The sequence below is a fragment of the Carcharodon carcharias genome, chromosome 10 (genome assembly GCF_017639515.1).
Source record: "Carcharodon carcharias isolate sCarCar2 chromosome 10, sCarCar2.pri, whole genome shotgun sequence".
Taxonomy (NCBI): Eukaryota; Metazoa; Chordata; class Chondrichthyes; order Lamniformes; family Lamnidae; genus Carcharodon; species Carcharodon carcharias.
The window spans coordinates 161,838,757-161,857,405 of NC_054476.1; the positions used below are offsets into that span (position 1 = coordinate 161,838,757).

Genomic DNA, 18,649 nt, shown 5'->3' on the forward strand with positions numbered 1-18,649 from the left:
CTATGGCTCCTTGCTCTGATGAGCAGTGTTCGTGTCACTGAGATGTGAAACCTTGGTTCCTGTACAAGATAAAGGCAGATGTCTCAGTCCAGGGCCTCTTATCTGTGCTTTGTGCAGCCTTCAGACCAAAGTGATGGTCCACCCTCACACACACACTGGACAGATTACTGATGCCTGCACCTCAATCATGCTTGTCATTACAGCTAATGTTGTGGGCAGGCATCACAAGAGTTCCATCATTCTCTCTGTGTGCTCTCAGCACCTTTAAGGTGGGGTGGCCCCCATCTCATCAGTATCTGTGATCAGTGATGCTGTGCTCCTGGGGGGGGTGAGGTGCTGAAGTCTGACAAAGGATCAGGTGCATTTAAAGTTTCACGGCTGCGCTTCCATGATATGACCCTGATAACAGAGCGCAAGCAAGCTGCCCTCGGCCAAACAGGAGTCAGACATTCACAACAGCTATGTGAAGTGGTGTGTTCTCACTGTATGTCGTCATCATCCTCCTGGAATTGAGTGACTATTAGGGCCTCTGCTGCGTCTCGATGACATGAGCCTTTTTGCAGAGGGTATGTGTGCTACCATCAGTCAGACTGGAGTCAAACGTTCACACATGCAATGTGAGGATCTATGGTGTCACCTCTCTGCATGTCGTTGTCATCACCTTCCACAAATCTAGCAGCTTTAAGGGCTGCCAGAGCATGCCTGTCGTGTCTGGCCAGTGTGATGCCCTCATTACCATCATCATCGCCTTTGAGCACCTCCTCACCCTCATCCCCGTTGATATCCTTCTCATCAGAGGAAACGTGCAGCTCCTCCATCTTCTCCTCAGCCAGCTCCTCTCCCCATTGCACTGCCAGTTATAAAGGGTGCAGCAGCCAACGACAAGGCGTGACGCCCTCTGTGAACTATATTGCAGGGCCCCACCTGACCGGTCCAGGCATCGGAACCTCAGTTTCAGCATCTTGATGGTTTGTTCCACCAAGCTGCAAGTTGCAGCCTGAGCCTCGTTATAGCTTCGCTCTGCTTCAGCGTGAGGCTGCCATGTGAGTGTCATCAGCCACGTCCTCTGCAGGTAGCCTTTGTCCCTGAGGAGTCATCCCAGCAGCTTCTGTGGACCCTGGAAGACATCAGGAGCCTGAATTTGACTGAGAATGTAGGAGTCGTGGACAATCCTTGGGAACTGTGCATGGACCTGCAGGATGCGTTTATGGTGGTCACACACTGGGTGAACATTCAGCAAATGGAAGACCTTGTGGCTTATGTAGCTGACCGCTTGTTGCAATGGAGATCTGAGTGCCACATAAGTGCAGTCAATGGCACCCTGCACCCATGGGATATCTGAGATCTGGGAAACTCCCAGCGCTCTTGCATCCTGGCTTTCTTGTTCCCGGCAAAGTGCAGAAAGTTGTGTGCCTTCGTGAAGGTTCATGACCGCATTTGTGGTCACTTTCATGGCCATGGGCAGTGGATGCCCTCCATGTCCCCATGGTGCCAAATCCTGCAGCAGCGGGCAGATGTGACTGACATTGCAGTCTTCGGTGACACTGGTTCTCAATCATCTGCAGGAATGAAAGGCTGTGTCTCTAGACCCTGGGTCTAGCTAGGCACCAAACAGTCACGGCTCACTGTGGCTCCTCAACGGCATGCGCGTGAACCCCACCCGCCCCTCCTTCCTGAGGGTGCTGCTCCTCCCTCTGCCCAGCCAGGCGCCTCTGTCGGTCTTTTCTCCTTCATCTCCACTCTCTGTACAACACGAGGCATACAGCTAGTTCACCAGGCTCCAAGCTCCTGATGTACTCCTCCTGCAGGATGAAAAAGAGAGACACGTGGGTTAGCATGGGTGTTCCAAGAACCTCTTTTGGTTAAGTCTGAAGGCCCCTTAAAGCATCCCAGAGAGTGCTGGCCACCATTTGGATGCCAGAGATCAGTGCGCTGCATGGCTGCCCGAAACCCCACCCACCTCTGCCCCACTCAACCTGATCGATTGGCAGCAGCTTTGCCCATTGGACTGCATGTTGTGCTCTCAGCTCAGGCGCAGGCATTCTCCTAACCCACACTGCAAAGCTGCACTGTTAGCTTGAACCGTGGGGGAGACTGATCCAAACTGGAATGATGATATTGCAAGAGGCTGTGAGCACCTCCAGCAGTGAGTGCTCCATGGCCAGCTTTAGCAAGGAGATTGTACAACATGCACAGTCGTCCAACTGTTCTGCAGTCCACTAAAACGCTCATGAGTTTGCAGTCTGCCTGAGGGATAAAAAGCTTTGGAGCACTTGGTGGCACTTTCATGCATCTGTGTTGCTTGAGTGGGCAGGTAAAGTAGAGGCCAGACTCCAAGCATACCGACATGTTTCACAACAGCATATATAAGGCATTCACTTGAAGGCTGTACTTCGAGGGGAACTTGGAGGTGAATGCGCAGTAACGATGCACAGTGCTCGGAGGGTCGCCTGTTGGACTTCAAGGTTGAGGTGCGATGCATTCAGGCTGCGTCTGAACTGTCTCAGCTGTGGAGGAATGGTCAATTTATACAAGGTTTTCATATGCGAGGCTGCTTCTCTCCCCCCGGCCCCGCACGTGCTTGTGCACTACAATCAACCCCAGTGCAGCCCTTGCCCTGGCACCACACTGTCAGCCTGCCAGGAAGAAGTGACTTGCCTGTGCCCTCACCTGAATGCATCGCACCTCAACCTTGAAGTCCAACAGGCGACCCTCCGAGCGCTGTGCATCGTTACTGTGCATTCACCTCCAAGTTTCCCTCGAAGTACAGCCCATCAAGTGCATGCCTTATATATGCTGTTGTGAAACATGTCGGTGTGCAATCCCACCAACTTGCTTAGATGATCCAGCACGGGGGGATGATTCCAGCAAACTGGGCTTATAATGATATGCAGATGGTTATAATGAGACTCCCGATGTCGGCCCGCCATGGATGGGTAGAGCGGATGATTGCAAACCGAAACACCGATTTTTGGCCTTCTTGCCATATTGTCCACTCACGCCGTTAAACACACCCACCGCCAATGGGCATGGAAAATTCCGCCCTAAGTGTGGTGGCGGGTGGGAATGTCAGCTTGGTGAGTTTCCATGCCAGTTCGGTCCGCTTTTCACCTCATTATGTATGCATGAATGAGCAGCCCGTCATATCTTGTGGCAGGGCGGACTCGATTCCTCCATCCCGCCGTTACCTCATGTGCTAGTTTTTCCAGCTGCCATGTTTAAACAACATCTGCGCACATTCACTCTCTGCAGCTTAGGACTTCTTGTGGCAAGCACCATAATGGCCCCCGGAAGAGACAGGTGCTGTGCACCCACCTTCAGTGACAAGGCACTGGCAGCAGTCCTCCAGGCAGTCGAGGACCAGTGGAAGATCCTTTACGCCCATGAAGGGAGCCAGAGGCTTGGGAAGGGGTCGCTGGGCAGTCAATGCCTGCACTCCTCAGAAGAGAATTGCTATCCAGTGCAGAAAAAGGATGAATGACCTCATCCGCTCTGCTAGGGTAAGTCAACCTTCTCCTCGCTCTCAACCCACACTCTCACAAGGTCATCAATCATTCACAGGGTTACAGTCCACAGGGTTACAGTCCGCAGGGATCTCACACACTACCAGCACAAGGGACATCACTACTGATTCTCTCATGCAACCTTTATATCTTCATTTCTTATCACATCCTGCACAAGTCGCATCTTCAGCCTTTAAATAGGTCCACTCAGCACCCTCAGAAGGCAAGCATGCATATGATCTGCTTTGGCCTCCGTCCTGCCCATCCAACTTTAAGCAGCACAAGATGGCCCACAACAACAGGGAGAGATCACAGACTGGAGGGGGGCTGCCAAAGCTCAGGCCACTCACTACACTCGAGGAACAGGCAGCTGTGCCTGAGCCAAAGATGAGATCGGCGTCTCCCAACAAGCCAACGAGGCCCCAAGAATTAGTCTTTACCCACTCCCCCAAAACTGTGAGTGCTCTTTATTGTAGGTGACCATCCAGCCACTCACTAATTATCTCTTCATTCTATTATAGCCACCAGCAAGAAAAGGACACACCACCAGCCAGCCCATCAGCTCAGCCTCCAGGCCACTGCGGAGAAGAACCTGAGGACCCACTAGATGTAGAGCTGTAGAGCCGTCATTGTATTCACCCACATTCTCCACCAGCACACTGGCACACACCTCAGTGGGACCTACTTTTAGAGCAGGCTCAGGGTCACCATCTGGTGAGCACAGCACAGACTTGGGTCCACAGCAGGCGGAGGCAGGGACAACCAAGGTCACTGACACTTGGAGGACTGGCTGGAGGCCAGTCTCCTGCTGAGTCCAGGCCCAATGATGAGCCTCTAGAATCAGCCCTCAGAGAGATGTTGGGGCTCCAGAGTCAGGCAGTGGTACAGCAGGCAGGGTTATCAGAGCCCGTCAGCAGATTAGAACTGAGGATGGAGAATGACCGTCCACAACCTCTCTTGTGGTGCCAGTGCATCAAGGTCACCTGTCCAGCCATTCCAAGTTCCCTCTGCCTGTGACTTCAGCAACTCCAACTGCTCAAGCCAAGTGCACCTGGCCCACCGCAGGAGACCCACAGCAGCCTGGGGTCCTCCAGTCCTCCGCCCTGCAAGGTCATCACAGCAGGGCATAGCCGTCAGCAGAATGCCTCTACCTCTGCTGCGGATGTCATAGTGGTAGAGTAAAAGGAATTAAGAATTACTGAGAGCAGAAAGGTTGCACGGGTGTTCGCTCACTGTGTATACCTTGCACTTCTGTAAATATATTTTACTTATCTGAAATTCTTATCTAGTAAATGGGTCTTCTATCTGATGCAATGCTGTGAAGTCATACAAGTGTAACAGGTGCCCCCCCAATACCATCTCCCATCGTGTCCCTCAGGTCTATGGTGTTTCACGCAGTCTCAGTACAGTGAGTCGCCCTTCTGTCCACAGCAGCGACATGAACAAAGCCTGTTGCTATATCAGCATGGTGATTGGGCAATGTGTATCTTAAGATTGCAACAGAGGATTATATCATGTAGCTTCTTCAGTATAAATTCTGAAGTTTGGTTTAGTCTCCTGATGCTGCTGCACTGAAGACTGGTCTATGTGGATCTTATAGGTTTTAATGTCGACTCGCATTGGAGTCAATCTAACTTGGTGCATCTTTCAATGGCCTCTGTGTAATGTCTGTCAGGCTTGGGTGTGAGTTACATTTCAAATAATAGTCGGGGATCTTAGGTGCTCATGGCGGCCTGTACCATGACTGCGGGTACAGTTAGACATCACCCCCATTGTAACTCCCATTCTCCACCTTCATAATGTGTAGCTATGGACCTAGCTAGCACTTAGTGACTCCTGAAGTGTCTGCTAGATGGCCATAACAATGCAAGATCAGAAACAAAAACAAAAGTTGCTGGAAAAACTCAGCAGGTCTGACAGCAGCTGTGGAGAGAAAGTTAACATTTTGAGTCCATATGACTCTTCTTCAGAACAGATCAGAGATGTGTATCTAGACTCCAAATACTGGACTATTAAGGAGTAAGATGCTGCTTTGGATCTGAAGGTCTGGCTAACGTGGCTTGATATAATCCCTGAGCTAGCTCACCGATGGGGAGTTGACATGGTTATCTGACTGTGACAATGCCATCGGTGTCCCACAGTTCCTTGTGTTTATCTGAAACTGCTGGAATGAAAATGTGGAGGCCACAAATGGGATCAGAGTGAAGCTGCAGTGCATCTAATGTGTGCTCTTTATTATCAGTGAAGTTACTAAGTAATGACTAAATGCAGTGTCGAAGTTTTCTGGGCCACAGATGCCAAGGCAATGCTAGTGTATGCGAATTTGGGAAGCTCCATATGAAGGCTGGTCCTAAGCGCTTGTCCACGCTCAGACAATGGTGCTGCTGAAGCTCTCTGTGTACATAAAGGTGACCTGACTTGCAGGCTCGCATCCATGACTGAGAGTGACAGATCACTGTGTCCTAAAGAACATCTCATGCTGGGGTCTCAGAATGAGGATCAGGCCAGAATATTATTCTTGCGTGAGAAATGGCCTTTGGAGTTGCCACAGTTCGGATTCAGATCAGTCCTCAGACATTCACACGAGAACCAGTGATTGATGATTGTTCTCTGTGAGGCACCTTGCAACACTCCAGGCATTGTGCCATGAGCGTACTTAGGTTTGCAGTGTTGCTCCTGTCTCTTGAAGGCTGCCATAGGCAGTGAAATGTTGGCGTGATGCCTAATTTCCATGTTTAATTTCTTCACAGTGCACATTGGTGGACTTGTTATCCCATTACAGAATGGCCACATGCTCCAGAGCTTGCCTAGCCTTCTAGAGATGAGGCCATTGCCATGCAAGGTAGTGACTATATTCTGAGATTGATGTCCTTCATTGAGATGTTGAAGATAGCAAAGAAGGTGTTGATGTCAAGCCTGCAAGGAGGGCACAGGTGAAAGAGGCTCGTATGAGCTATTTGTCTTCATTGTCCTGGAACCTTGTGGCTATAAGGATCTCACAGGCATGACTGCCACGTCTGACCTGTGCAATGGTTTCTTCCTCTGGGGCCTGAACATCCTCACACTCATTGAGCTCATCGCTCTCAATGTCCTCTTTATTGGAAGAGATGTGCAGCTCCTCCATCTTGCCATCTGGTAACTCATCCTCCCCTTTGGAGCGCCAGGTTGTGTAGAGCACAGCAAACCACGATGATGCGGAACACCCTCTGGGGAGAGTACTGGAGGGTGCCACCCAACTGGTCCAAACATCAGAAACGTATCTTCAGCATGCCAATGGTCTGCTCAGTCAAGGAGTGTGTCACGGAATGAGGCGCATTGTACCTCTCCTCTGAAGCACTTTGTGGCCACTGAACAGACGTCATTAGCCACCTCTTTTGGGGGGTAGCCTTTGTCACCGATGAGCCAACCCTAAATGAACTGAGGGCACTCGAAGATCTGTGGCACCTGCAAATGACCCACAATGTAAGAGTCATGCAAGCTCCCAGCATATCTCGCACAGGCCTGCATAATCTGCTTTTGTTGACTACCAATCAGTTGCATGTTGAGAGAGTGGATGCCTTTTCTGTTGATAAATAATGGTTGCTGCCAGGGAGATCTTTAAGCCACGTGTGTGCGGTTGATGGCACCCTGCACCTGTGGGAAGCAGGCGATCACTGCAAATTCCACTCCTTTAGCAGTATGGCAGGCTTTATCCAGGGAGAACTAGAAGTAATTGTATGCCTTACAGAATATGGTGTCAGTGATCTCTTGGATGCATTTATGAGCATAGGTTTGTGATATTCCACAGGGGTCCCCAGCGGAGCCCTGGAATGAGCCACTCACAAAAATGTTGAGGGTAGAGGGCATCTTTAGAGCCACTGATGATGGATGGCCTCCCAAGCCAAGCGGCATCAGATCTTCCTAAAGAGTTTGTCAGATGTGAGCCACTACATCCATTGAAAAGCAAAGGTGTCTACGGCTCTGTCTCTCGCCTATCTGCAAGTATGAGAGGTGTCTTCAGTACACCCTGGGTCGCGTCAAATGTGCCTCTGTGGATTTGGTCTTTCTGCCTCAGCTTCTGGGTATTCATGGAGCCCCGCTGGCACATGTTCGTCAGGATGAGGCTCTTCCCTTTGCCCTGCCTGACTTCTCCTCTTCCTCAGTTGCATGAGAGCCATGAAAAAGGCAGTGTTGTCTGCAGCCTCCATTCCGAACTCCTCCTTGTCTCCGTGGAAAAATTGAACATAATTCTGTAATGATCACCTTCCATCAGCAAGCTAGGGAGTTATTGTGAAGCTCTAGGGCTGCCCTCATTCCAGGCATTCCATCCCCAGATCCTCCCGTGAAGCTGTAGCACAACCTTAAGGATCACTGGAAGCTGGTCCAGCCCCAAATTCCCCGGGCATGTCAGCGCTTTCAAAAGGGATCGGATCTGGATGAGTACAGCCAGGCACTATGTGCATCAGTCAGGACACTGTCAGGCTGCTTCCTTTGGAGTAGACTAGAGCTCAGCCGTGCACTAATGTAATGACTGTAATCATTGAGGCATGTAAAGGCTAAACCTCTCAGCTGCAATGTGTAGAGATCTTTAAAGTATTTTGCGTATGTACTTTAGCCTTTGCCCCTTTACAGTTAGATTCTTCTGAGCTCTGTGCATTCCTGTGAGAGAGACAAATTGTCATTCAAGCCCATTCAACATTTAGCCCCAAGCTGCAATGGATTCTGGCAAGCATCCACACCATGGGTTAAGGTGCCAAATCCTTCAATTGACATTTGAATCTTCCTAACCTGTCTCAGCTGAACCTTGCTCTCCATGTCCTGAAGCAGAAATTATTAGGGTGCCCTTTTAATTGGCCCAAAAGTATAGTAGTTGACTCTTTCCAGCAGTGCCACTAGGCAAGTGTTGGAAATACACCCATGGAGGCCAGACACTATATTATACACTCTTCATTACTCCATTTTTACCTTGAATTAAAAAGAGAATTTAAAACATAACCATTTTATAGTGTCTAGCCACCATAACATCACAGAGTGACCCAGGCCAGAGGTAAATGATGACAGGAGGAGTTTTACAGGATGGGGTCACAAGGGAAGGGGTTGAATTGAGGTTAGCAGCAAGGACAGCAGGGTGGCTCTTAGCTACCATCCTCGCACCCCCCCCCCCCCCAATCAAGCACTGAGTAAGGGACCTTTCCCTCTCTCTCTTTTTCTCTGATTGCTTGAGAGTCTCTAAGTCTAATCATGGCAAAGCCAACTGCTCTGTCCTTTGTTTTCAGGTGTTAAACCCAGCACACAGACTTAATAGCACTTGACCTGGGCCCCCTGTCCCCATGGTAACCAGACTACAGAGGCTTATCATTGGATAGAACTAGTAACAAACCATATGGCCCTCTTCATTACTCCATTTTTACCTGGAATTAAAAAGAGAATTTAAAACATAACCATCTTATAGCCACCATAACAATAGTTGGAACTCAGTTTTTTGCCTTGTGACCTTTGCAGCTTCATTGCTCAATATCGAGCAGTGTCAGTAGTAGTTGCAGAGACTTACTGACTTCCAGCTGCCCTGCCCCTCAGCTGTAAGACAAAGGGAAAAAAACCGCTGCAAGAAACCTTGGTGGTGGATAGAAAGGGTTGGTGGGGGTGGGTGGTAGTGTCGTTCTCAAAATGTAATGGAAACTTTTACACCAAATTTTCATCAGAGCTAAAATGCTAACATAGCTATGTATACATTATACAATACACACTGCGAAGATATCTTAACAAACTATTGTGTGTTCTGTCAGGAATATTTACATGGTAATTGAAAACTGCTGCAAAGCTCTGCAATCTCTTCGTTGAACCTTAGGGCAGAATGTTATTCCAGCGGGCGGGCGTGCACCCAACCTGATTGGGCGTAAGATTGCGTGCGGTGACGTTGGATGAGCATCCTGACGTCATCACGCATTGGCGCGATATTTCAACCGGCGGGCGTTTCTGCACACTGACCCATGGCAAAATGGTACTCACTCTTCCTGAGCGCAGCAGGTCATTGAAGCGCTTCTGGCACTGGACCCAGGTGCGCCACACCGCATCATGGCTGCTCACCAGCGCTGCCACCTCCTCCCATACCCTGTTGGTGAGGTGCAGTGGTATCCTCCTCCCAATGCTGAGAACAAGGATGTCCCTCCTGGCAGCCTCCTCCTCCAGGAGGATGGCGAGGCACTCATCAGAAAAGCGGGGGGCCCGAGCCCCACCTGACCCGCCCTTCCACCAGCCATGTCCAGCCACGCTCGACTCCATTGCCAAAGTACAGGAGACATCTTTCTTTGACAGCCTTCCAGAGACTGCCTGGGCTGCTTTTAAACTGGCTGCCGGGTTGCCATTGGACCCTGTGGCCAATAGGCCGCTTGACCCGTCCTGGCCAGTGCGGAGCCACTTTTCACGCTGGGAGGGCCTTAATTGGCCCGCCAGTGTGAAATTGTGATCAGGGTCCGATCGCAGGCAGCAGACCATTTCACAGCCACTCCCAGGCCTGCCCATCACACCCACCCAATGACCTCAAAATCCTGCCCTTAATGTTGCTGCAGATTAGAGACAGAACGTGATTTAAATCAAATATAAAATAGTCCCACAGAATGACAAATTCTCATTGGCTAATACATACACAGCTAGGACTATTTCCTTCTGACAATAAAAGTCAGGAATATCTTTGTAATATTCTTGATTCTCCACAGTAATTTAAGTGCATGGGATGGACTGTTTATTTGATGGACTCACATGCTCATGATGACAGCACTTCACAACCAATAAATGATTTTTGAAGTGTAAACATAGCAGCCAATTTGCACACAGCAAAGCCCCACAAACTGAAACAAGGTAAATGACCAGATCGTTTGGTCTGGTGGTGTTAACTGCAGGATAAAACTGGTCAGAACACTGGAGAGAGCTCCCCTACACTTCCTGAATAGTGCTGTGGGATACACCCTGTTCACCTGAGGGAGCAGATACAGGCCTCAGTTTAAAATATCACATGAAACATGGTATCTTGAACAAAGCAGCATTTCCTAAGTAAATATATAAAAACAAAAAAACTGCGGATGCTGGAAATCCAAAACAAAAACAGAATTACCTGGAAAAACTCAGCAGGTCTGGCAGCATCGGCGGAGAAGAAAAGAGTTGACGTTTCGAGTCCTCATGACCCTTCGACAGAACTTGAGTGAGTCCAAGAAAGGGGTGAAATATAAGCTGAGTAAATATTTTGATTTGTTAACTGCTCATTACAGAAGACTAAAAGTTAAGTAGTTTAGTAATGTTGGATAAATAAGAAAGAAAGGAAGAGGGGTGAAGCAATATTTGCCAGTCACAGAACAAGGAGTTTATTTGTTGAATGCTTAATAGAAAACTATATAAACCATCATCAATGAGGCAACAGAAAAGTGTTCAGTCAAAGCAAAGGTTAATGTGTGACTGGGGAAGCAGTATCACCCACGTAGTGATGTAGAAAGTCACATGATGGTCGACTGTGTACAGTAGAGTCTGGGAGGAGCCAGCATTGAGACAACACCCAGAAGCTGGGTATATAGTTATGGGTGACCAACAAATGGTTTATGTTCAACCATTCAAGTTTCCAGACCTCTGAGTGAAACTCCAAACAACCTTACAACACGTGACATCTCAAACAAAGCAGCATTGCCTCAGTAAATTCTTTGATTTGTTTTCCCCGCCTCATTACAGAAGACTAAAAGTTTAATTTAGTAATGTTGGAAAAATAAGAAAGAAGGGGAAAGGGATGAAACAAACTATGCTACAGAGAAGGAGTTTATTTTATGAATGCTTAATAGAAAACTGTTAGATGATATAAACCATCATCAGCGAGGCAACAGAAATACATTAAGGGAAGGTACTAAAGGCACGGAAGATGCTACATGAACAAAAGGTGAGAAAAATTAGGCAAAATGGAGAGGAAAAATAGCAAATGCAGCTCAAAAAGAAATTCTGACAAATGCAGTGGGACAGATTTTGATTGTGTGTAAGTGTGAAGTAAATAAATAAAAATCAGAAGAGAAGTTAAATAGGCTGCCAATTCGCTATCAATTTTACACTATCACACAATTAGAACCTACCATGTCAGGTCCGCCAGATCCAAAATGAGAAAAAAATAGGTCAACACTATGAGTGCAGAATCCCCCCGCTTTCCACTTCCCCCGCACCCATCAGCTCTGTGTCCTCGTTAAGGAGAATTTGGCTGAGTTCAAAAACCACAATGGAAAGCATTGTCACAAGGCATTCCTGTTACATTCCTAAAATTGTGTTGAAACAGAAGACCATAGTCACTTGCATATTTGCAATCCTTGAGTGTTCAGTGGATTAGAGTATAAATGAATTGAAAATGTTTATACGTACTTTGCTATATTAAATAGCCTTAAGTTTTCTCTGTGAAATATAATTGGAAGTAACACCATTAATCTACATTGTACTTACATTTTTGATAATTGGAAGGTTAAGAGGTTTCCTAACACCAGATACGTAAGAATGAAAAGAGAACTTGCACCTTCGTAGAGTCTTTAAAAATAAAAGTGTTTGCGATAAACTTTTTTGAAGTGCAGTCATTATTCTTACGCAGGAAATAGGTCAATTTTTTCAAGACATTACTGTACAACAGCCATAAGAGAGTGACCTATGAATCTATTTTTGGCGGTGTTCATTGAGAACCCCATGCTCTTATTGAAAAGTGCATGAGATCTTTAATCTCTTAGTCACCTCCAATAAACCAGGGCCCCACTGAAATGGCAGACTTCAAATTCTGCTCAAATTCTGGAGTGGAGCTTGAATGCATGACATTTTGAGTAGGTGATTGAAGTAAACCATGACTGCAACAGGGAACTATTTAAAGCTGACTTGAATTTGCTTTACTGGTTAGCATGAACCGAATCCTTATCAACATGAGTTAGATTCAGTGCAGAAAGTGGCCATTTGGTCCATGGAACATTTGCTGGTGCTAATTCTTCAAAGGATCTATCTATCCTAATCCATTTGCTTGATCTTTTCCTTCGTCCTTCACTGTAAGCAGAAATGTAAGCAAAGTGCATTCTGATATAACAAGAGAAAATCAGCATGAATCTACAATAAAAATGAACCTAAAATAGAGATGGGTTGACAAATTGATTACGTTATCTTTAATCCTTGAACTGAATTGATTCTGGAATTCCTAACAGTTGATGGAGCCCTTTAATGAAACTGTTCAAATGTGTAACAGATGGCAATTCTCGCTACCTGAAGCAGCAGTCCTATGTCCATCAATGATGCTATTATTCAGTTATGCCAACAGAACCAGCAGTTTTACACTGTAGGCAATTCAAAATGGCACTGTGAAAATATTCTGTGTAAACTTTGCAGAGTATTAGGTACTACACAGGAGCTAAAGATCTGCAAATAAGAGAAGCTCTGGCTATTCCCAAAGCAAGCAAATCTGTACCAGATTTCCCACTGTTCCTATATTGGATTGATGCATCCATGTAGAACTCATTGTTATGAACAATGTATAATTTTAAGTTGAATTTATATTTGTATAGTTGTGTGTTAAGTAAGGTAAAAATAGTTTCAGTTTCATTTAGATGTTGTTTATGAACCTTGGTACTTGGGTGTATGGATAGGTTTGTGACTAAAAGGTCAAGTCTTTTGAGGTTGTTTGTAAAAATACATTCTAATGAGGTCTTACAACCCCTGAAGTTAAAGAGGTGGGTTAAAAGGGGTTGAAAGTTCAGTGAGTTTGGAAACAAAATGTACGGTAGAAAAGTTTTACTGTTGCCTAGCGACAGTGATCCAGGGACACAGACACAGACACAGAAGACAAGAGTTGAGAGACCGGGTGTTCAGTGTGTATGTTAGAGTTGAGTGTGTGTGTCATAGAGAGAAGACAGGGATTTGACACTCGCTGAGACAAAAAAATGCAAAGCCAGTGGGACAGTAGTTAACTGAATAATCAGTTATGGGACTCAGTAAATTGATCAGTCTAGGAGAGGTGCTACTGGAAGACTGAGTTTAGGCAACCCATTTGTTTGCTCTGCAGTTGAAGAAACACTGAGCTTAGGGTGTCCTGGAGAGAGATACAAGTTGGGTAAGAAGCATCAAGTGAATGCTCAGGAATTCACTGGAAGAAAACCGTTTGTAGCCTCTGTGTCAATCTAGTGGTAACACTTCACTGGTTTATGTATCTGTAAAGATATTCCTGGAGTAAAGAAATAATGGGAATTTGAATCGTCTTCTTGTGTTTGTATTGAGATCTTTCCAACCATTTTGTCTGGTGTAAGACAGTTCACTTTTCTCCTTTTAATAAATATTTTATTCTTTGTATTAAAAGTTCATCAGCAGGCTCCTATGAATTTGTTCAGTAACTTTCCTCCACTTTTTTCTAAAAAAAAATATATTAAGATCCATCAAGCCAGTTTTCAGTCTGGGATCCAGTATCAACAGCAACTATGATAAGCAGCTGTTTGCTCTGGGACTATCTACATTATCCAGTACAGTTAATGGGAAAGGAAGTCTTGTCAGTTTTAATCTGCTAGCAGTTTGATGCTGTCAGTACCCTACCAAACTACAGCAGGAGAACCATGAATCTCTCCTGATAAATACTCAGGAAACCATTCAGTGTGTCAATGAGTCATGACGGTTCTTTTTCTTTCTTCCCCTAGTATATGCACTCTTACGTCAAGGGTTTGTCTGAGAATCTTTTCCAGGATTTCCTCACATATCTTTCCCACAGCTCAGACTTTTTCAATCAAAAAGGACAAAGCGATTGGTGGAAGCAGCAGTTTTCAGACTTGTTCTTGGCATGTGACACTGGAAAGGTCAGTGATTAGAGAGAATAATGCCTGACAGCATGACATATTGATAGACAGAAAGATAAGTAGAATTAATTCCACTTAACCAAATACTTGATGAGGCATGCCTGGGAATTTCCATATTTATGTAGAATCAAATCTGCAAGTATGCAGCTGTGGAATAAAGAAGTCTGACAATCTCTTTACGAGCTATTCTTAACCAAATTCCAAATAATTCCTGGAAGTATATTAGCACTTCCATAATATACAGTTCTATTTATAAATGACTGTTTCCCAATCAAAGTTGGGGAAAAAAAGCAGGTAGATAGCTTCCAGTAAAAAAGTTTATAATGGGTAATCCTCCCAAGCATCAACCAAATAACAGTTGTCATGTTGTTCCTGCCCCGAGGTCAAAGGAATTAAGTTATTTCACCCCCACCACCAGAAACAGACTAAAACCCTGGTAGTTTGAAACATTGAACAGCAAGCAGCAGGTCCAGCTCACTCCTGTCCTTACAATGGCTGTCAGTTCCCCAGCACCTTCAATTTAAGATTATTATCCTCCTATTTAAATCCTTTCATGGCCTCACCTCTTCCTATTTTTGTAACCTCCTTTACCCTACAATCCTCCACCTAAACATTTTGGGATTGATTTCTAGCCCCCACTGGAGGTGGGATAGGCATGAAAATTAGGGCTGCTGGCTTGCATGCTAGTTCCCCAGCTTCATCCCGTCCCTGGGCCATTTTCCTGGAGGAGGGATGGGGGCAGCAATGGTACCAACCCACACGAGGCAGGGAGCCCATTATATAAATTGAAGGCATGTTAAGGTCCGTTGAAGGAGAATGAATTTCCAGTGGATTTCCAGCTGGCCTACAGGTTCCTAGTGGCAAGCTGGGAGCCGGCCAGCACTACAGGCAGGCTTAGAAGCATCCCCTGCCTGCCTGTAGAGGGGTTCTCCCACAGCTAGTCATGGCCTGGCTGCAAAAGCCATTTTTTATCTAAACTTCTAAAACGTTGGAGTGAGGATGCCACCATTTTGGGGTTCTCCCAAAATCTCCCTCATGTACCTTCCATTGCATCCTGCACTGCGTCCAAACCGCAATACCTCTGATTGGCCCTCCAGCTCTGGAGCCCATCCGTCATCCTCAATTGGACAGTGAACCTGCCCTCTGGCCATTAATTGGTCAGGCTGGGGAAAACCACATTGGGTGACAATTTCCCAATTGGAGCACCATTTGAACCTGAAAATCATCGTGAAGCCTGCAGGGAAACACCGGCCCTTTATTCCTCTAACTCTCATCTTTTTTCAATCCCTTCCTCCCTTTGTTGTACCTCCAGCAACGTCTTCAGCTGCCTAGGCCCTATGTTTTTGAATTCCCTGCTTAAGCCTCTCCACCCTTCTGCCTTTAGGATCCTAGTTAAAACCAACCTCTTCGACTGAGCTTTTGATCACCTTTCCTGATCTCGTCCATTTATTTCTCATTATGCCATTTCCCTGCATTAAAGATGCAAGTTGTTATTAAACCCAAAGTTTGAAAAGTTATTGTTGGGATACACATCTCTGAATGACATACACTTGCTGTCTCCAAATTGTCCTGAATTTAGTTTGGCCACAGAAGTTGCTTGCGTAGCAGCTGTATTTTTTGCCCTACTGGTGCCGTTGTGAGTCCAAAATTTCATCTAGGCTCTGCATACAGACTTCTGGTGTGGGCACAGCTGGATACTAGTGAGGTAGTTATTGTGGATGTGCATAGGGAGCATGCGGAGCAGGAATATTGTGTCACAAGTCAGTGTCTAACTCTGATTTGGTGTGAGTAGTATCATTTTTAATCTCATACTCCAGCTAATTGCCTCTATCAAGCATGCGTTCAGCAGTTGAAAGGACCCCTTCTCACCACCCCCAACCCCACCACCACCAGTGCTATTTAAAGATATCTTCACCTAACTTCAGGTTAAAATGTTGATTGATCTCTACTGGCAGTTGCTGAGTTAGCCTTTGGAGGTATCTCCTGCTACTGTGTTTTTTAAAGTTGGTGAAGTCTAGAAGCAGCCATGTGGCAGATAGTTATTGCTTCAAGGATTCTACTCAGACCATTGCTCCCAGACATGGGTATTGAAGTTTCTATCCTCCCTGGCCTGCAGCACGACAGGGAGGATAAGCAGAAGTGCGACAAAGGAGGACAAGCTGCTTGAAGAGGGGGAAGCGAGAAATAATGAAGGGCTCTCAGCCCTGATCTGGAGACCAGATCCACCAACCTTTGTCAGGGAGCATTTCTCCTACCTCAGTCTAAGTCAGGAATACTGTGTGTGACATTTAAATTTCACTAATGAGGTGTTTACTGAAATATGCTGCCTGTTTCAGGCAGATGCTACAGCCTCAGAGAAGGGTGAGGTTGGCATTGCCAGGGGCTGTAAAGTTAATAGTGACAATGAACTTCTTTACATCTCCAATACCTTGCAATTCACTATCCCGTGCTGTATAAGTGACGTGACTGACACACTGCGTACAAAGAGAAAGTAATACATACCTTCAGTTCAAGCAAGAAGCAGGCAAAGCATCCACATGCCTTCTCCAGGATAGAGAGCTCCCTCCCCACGGTGTCATTTAACGCACACAAGTCACTTTGTGGGCCCTGCATCTAAATTCAGGGATATACCACAGCTACAAAAGATTCCACTCCATCAATGCACAGCTGGTATGTGCTCATACTCAGTTCATCATGCTTGTCACCGTCTGGTATCTTTCCAGAAGTCATGATGCCTTTATTTTGCACAAGTCCATTGTATCATCAGCGTTTGAGCCACCACGAGAGAACAAAAGGTGATTCCTGGATTACAACTGACCCTCTGACTGTGGTGCACAACCCCTGCACATATGAGCAACATGCATATATTGAGAGCCCATGTTGTTACACAAAATGTCATGGAGCAGGCCATTCAGGTTCTTAGGCAATGCTTCTGCTTTTCCAAGTACAAGCTTGGAAGCTGAAAGCAGAAGTTTAAAATTCCTCACTGCAGTAGAAGATTCCATGGGATCTCTTGGAGGTCCAGCTTTAATTCCCAGAGTGCAGAATCAGGAGACCTTGCAGAGGTGAGCTAAAACTTTAAATTCCAGGATACAGCAAGTCCTGAGAAACTTAAATAATTCAGTGGTCAGAAATTGCCATTTGAAATTTCCATCGGAAAAACCAATTTCCCCAGTTGGCGCCCGAACATGTGGTGCCTGAGCTCACTCCGAAAAGAAAAAAACAAATTAATTAATTTGGAAGAATCGAAACTAAGGAACCAGCTTTACGGAACAGCCAAGGCCAGGATTTGATGCTTTCACAACCCTAAAGCGTAGTGCTGAAACAGAGAGGTTTGCAGTCAGTCAATCCAAGCAGCCATTGTTTAAAAATTTTTCAAGGCTGAGTGCAAGTGCCATTGAATCGGGAGCCCACCAAAACTGACAAGTGCAGGTGAGCCCTTTGTCTTAAGTGAACGGTGGCGCCATCTTGAATTTCAGCAACTTCCTAAAGCTGAACCTACACTTCAAAATTAACCATGGATCAGAAATTCACTTTTCCTGATCAATTTAGTCTTATCCAAGGGCCAGATCAATCACTTAACTGGGGACTTTGGAGAAAAAGATTCCTTAGATATATGATTGCTTCAGATCTGGATAAAAAGACAGAAGCTGAACAAGTTAACATGCTGCTTTACTCAGTAGACCCAATAGCGAATGACATTATTCCTAGGCGAAGAATCAATGAAACATCTGCTAAATTTGAAGAAGTACTAAACTCATTTGATGTTTATTTAACCCAAGAAGCAACCAGAACCTCAAAAATTTAATGAGCATGTCCAGCAGCCAGGGGACTTATTCATTAATGATCTGTACAGCATGGCTAAAATCTGAACTTAACAGGTATAGAATAGTTGTAGGAGTACTAGACAACACATTCTCAGACATGCTGTAAGTGAAAGAAGACCTAACGCTTGAGAAAGCTATCCAGATCATTGTGCAGTCTGAACTCTGTGTGCAGCACAGGTCCATGTTAAGAGGAGAAAGTAAACCGTGGTGCAAAGGAAAACCCACAGTCCAGTTAGTTAAACAGCACAGAAACGGGGGTACTCCATGCCACAGGAAGCAATATCCTAACCAACCAGTACAGCGACCATGCCAGCTCCACTTTGGAGCAAAGTGCCACCACAGGAAAGATCAATGTCCTGCAATTTCAGCCCAGTGCTTTCCATAATGGAGTTAAGACCTTACTCTATTTATTTATAAAATATTTATATCTATCCTCATAGCTAATTTATAACATTTTTAAAATCAGACAGACTTTAAAATGACTAAAGCCATGCCTAATGGTGCCTTTCAA

The 18,649-nt window shown here is 45.9% G+C and overlaps 1 protein-coding gene across 1 annotated transcript in view; it reads left to right on the top strand.

The window, feature by feature from the left end:
* The window catches only part of LOC121282911 (EF-hand calcium-binding domain-containing protein 5-like), a 211,154-nt gene that overhangs the window by 93,648 nt on the left and 98,857 nt on the right, over window positions 1-18,649 (top strand). The window contains exon 8 of the mRNA XM_041196722.1: window positions 14,156-14,311. Coding sequence (XP_041052656.1) covers window positions 14,156-14,311 — 156 coding nt within the window. The remainder of the gene's footprint in view (window positions 1-14,155; window positions 14,312-18,649) is intronic.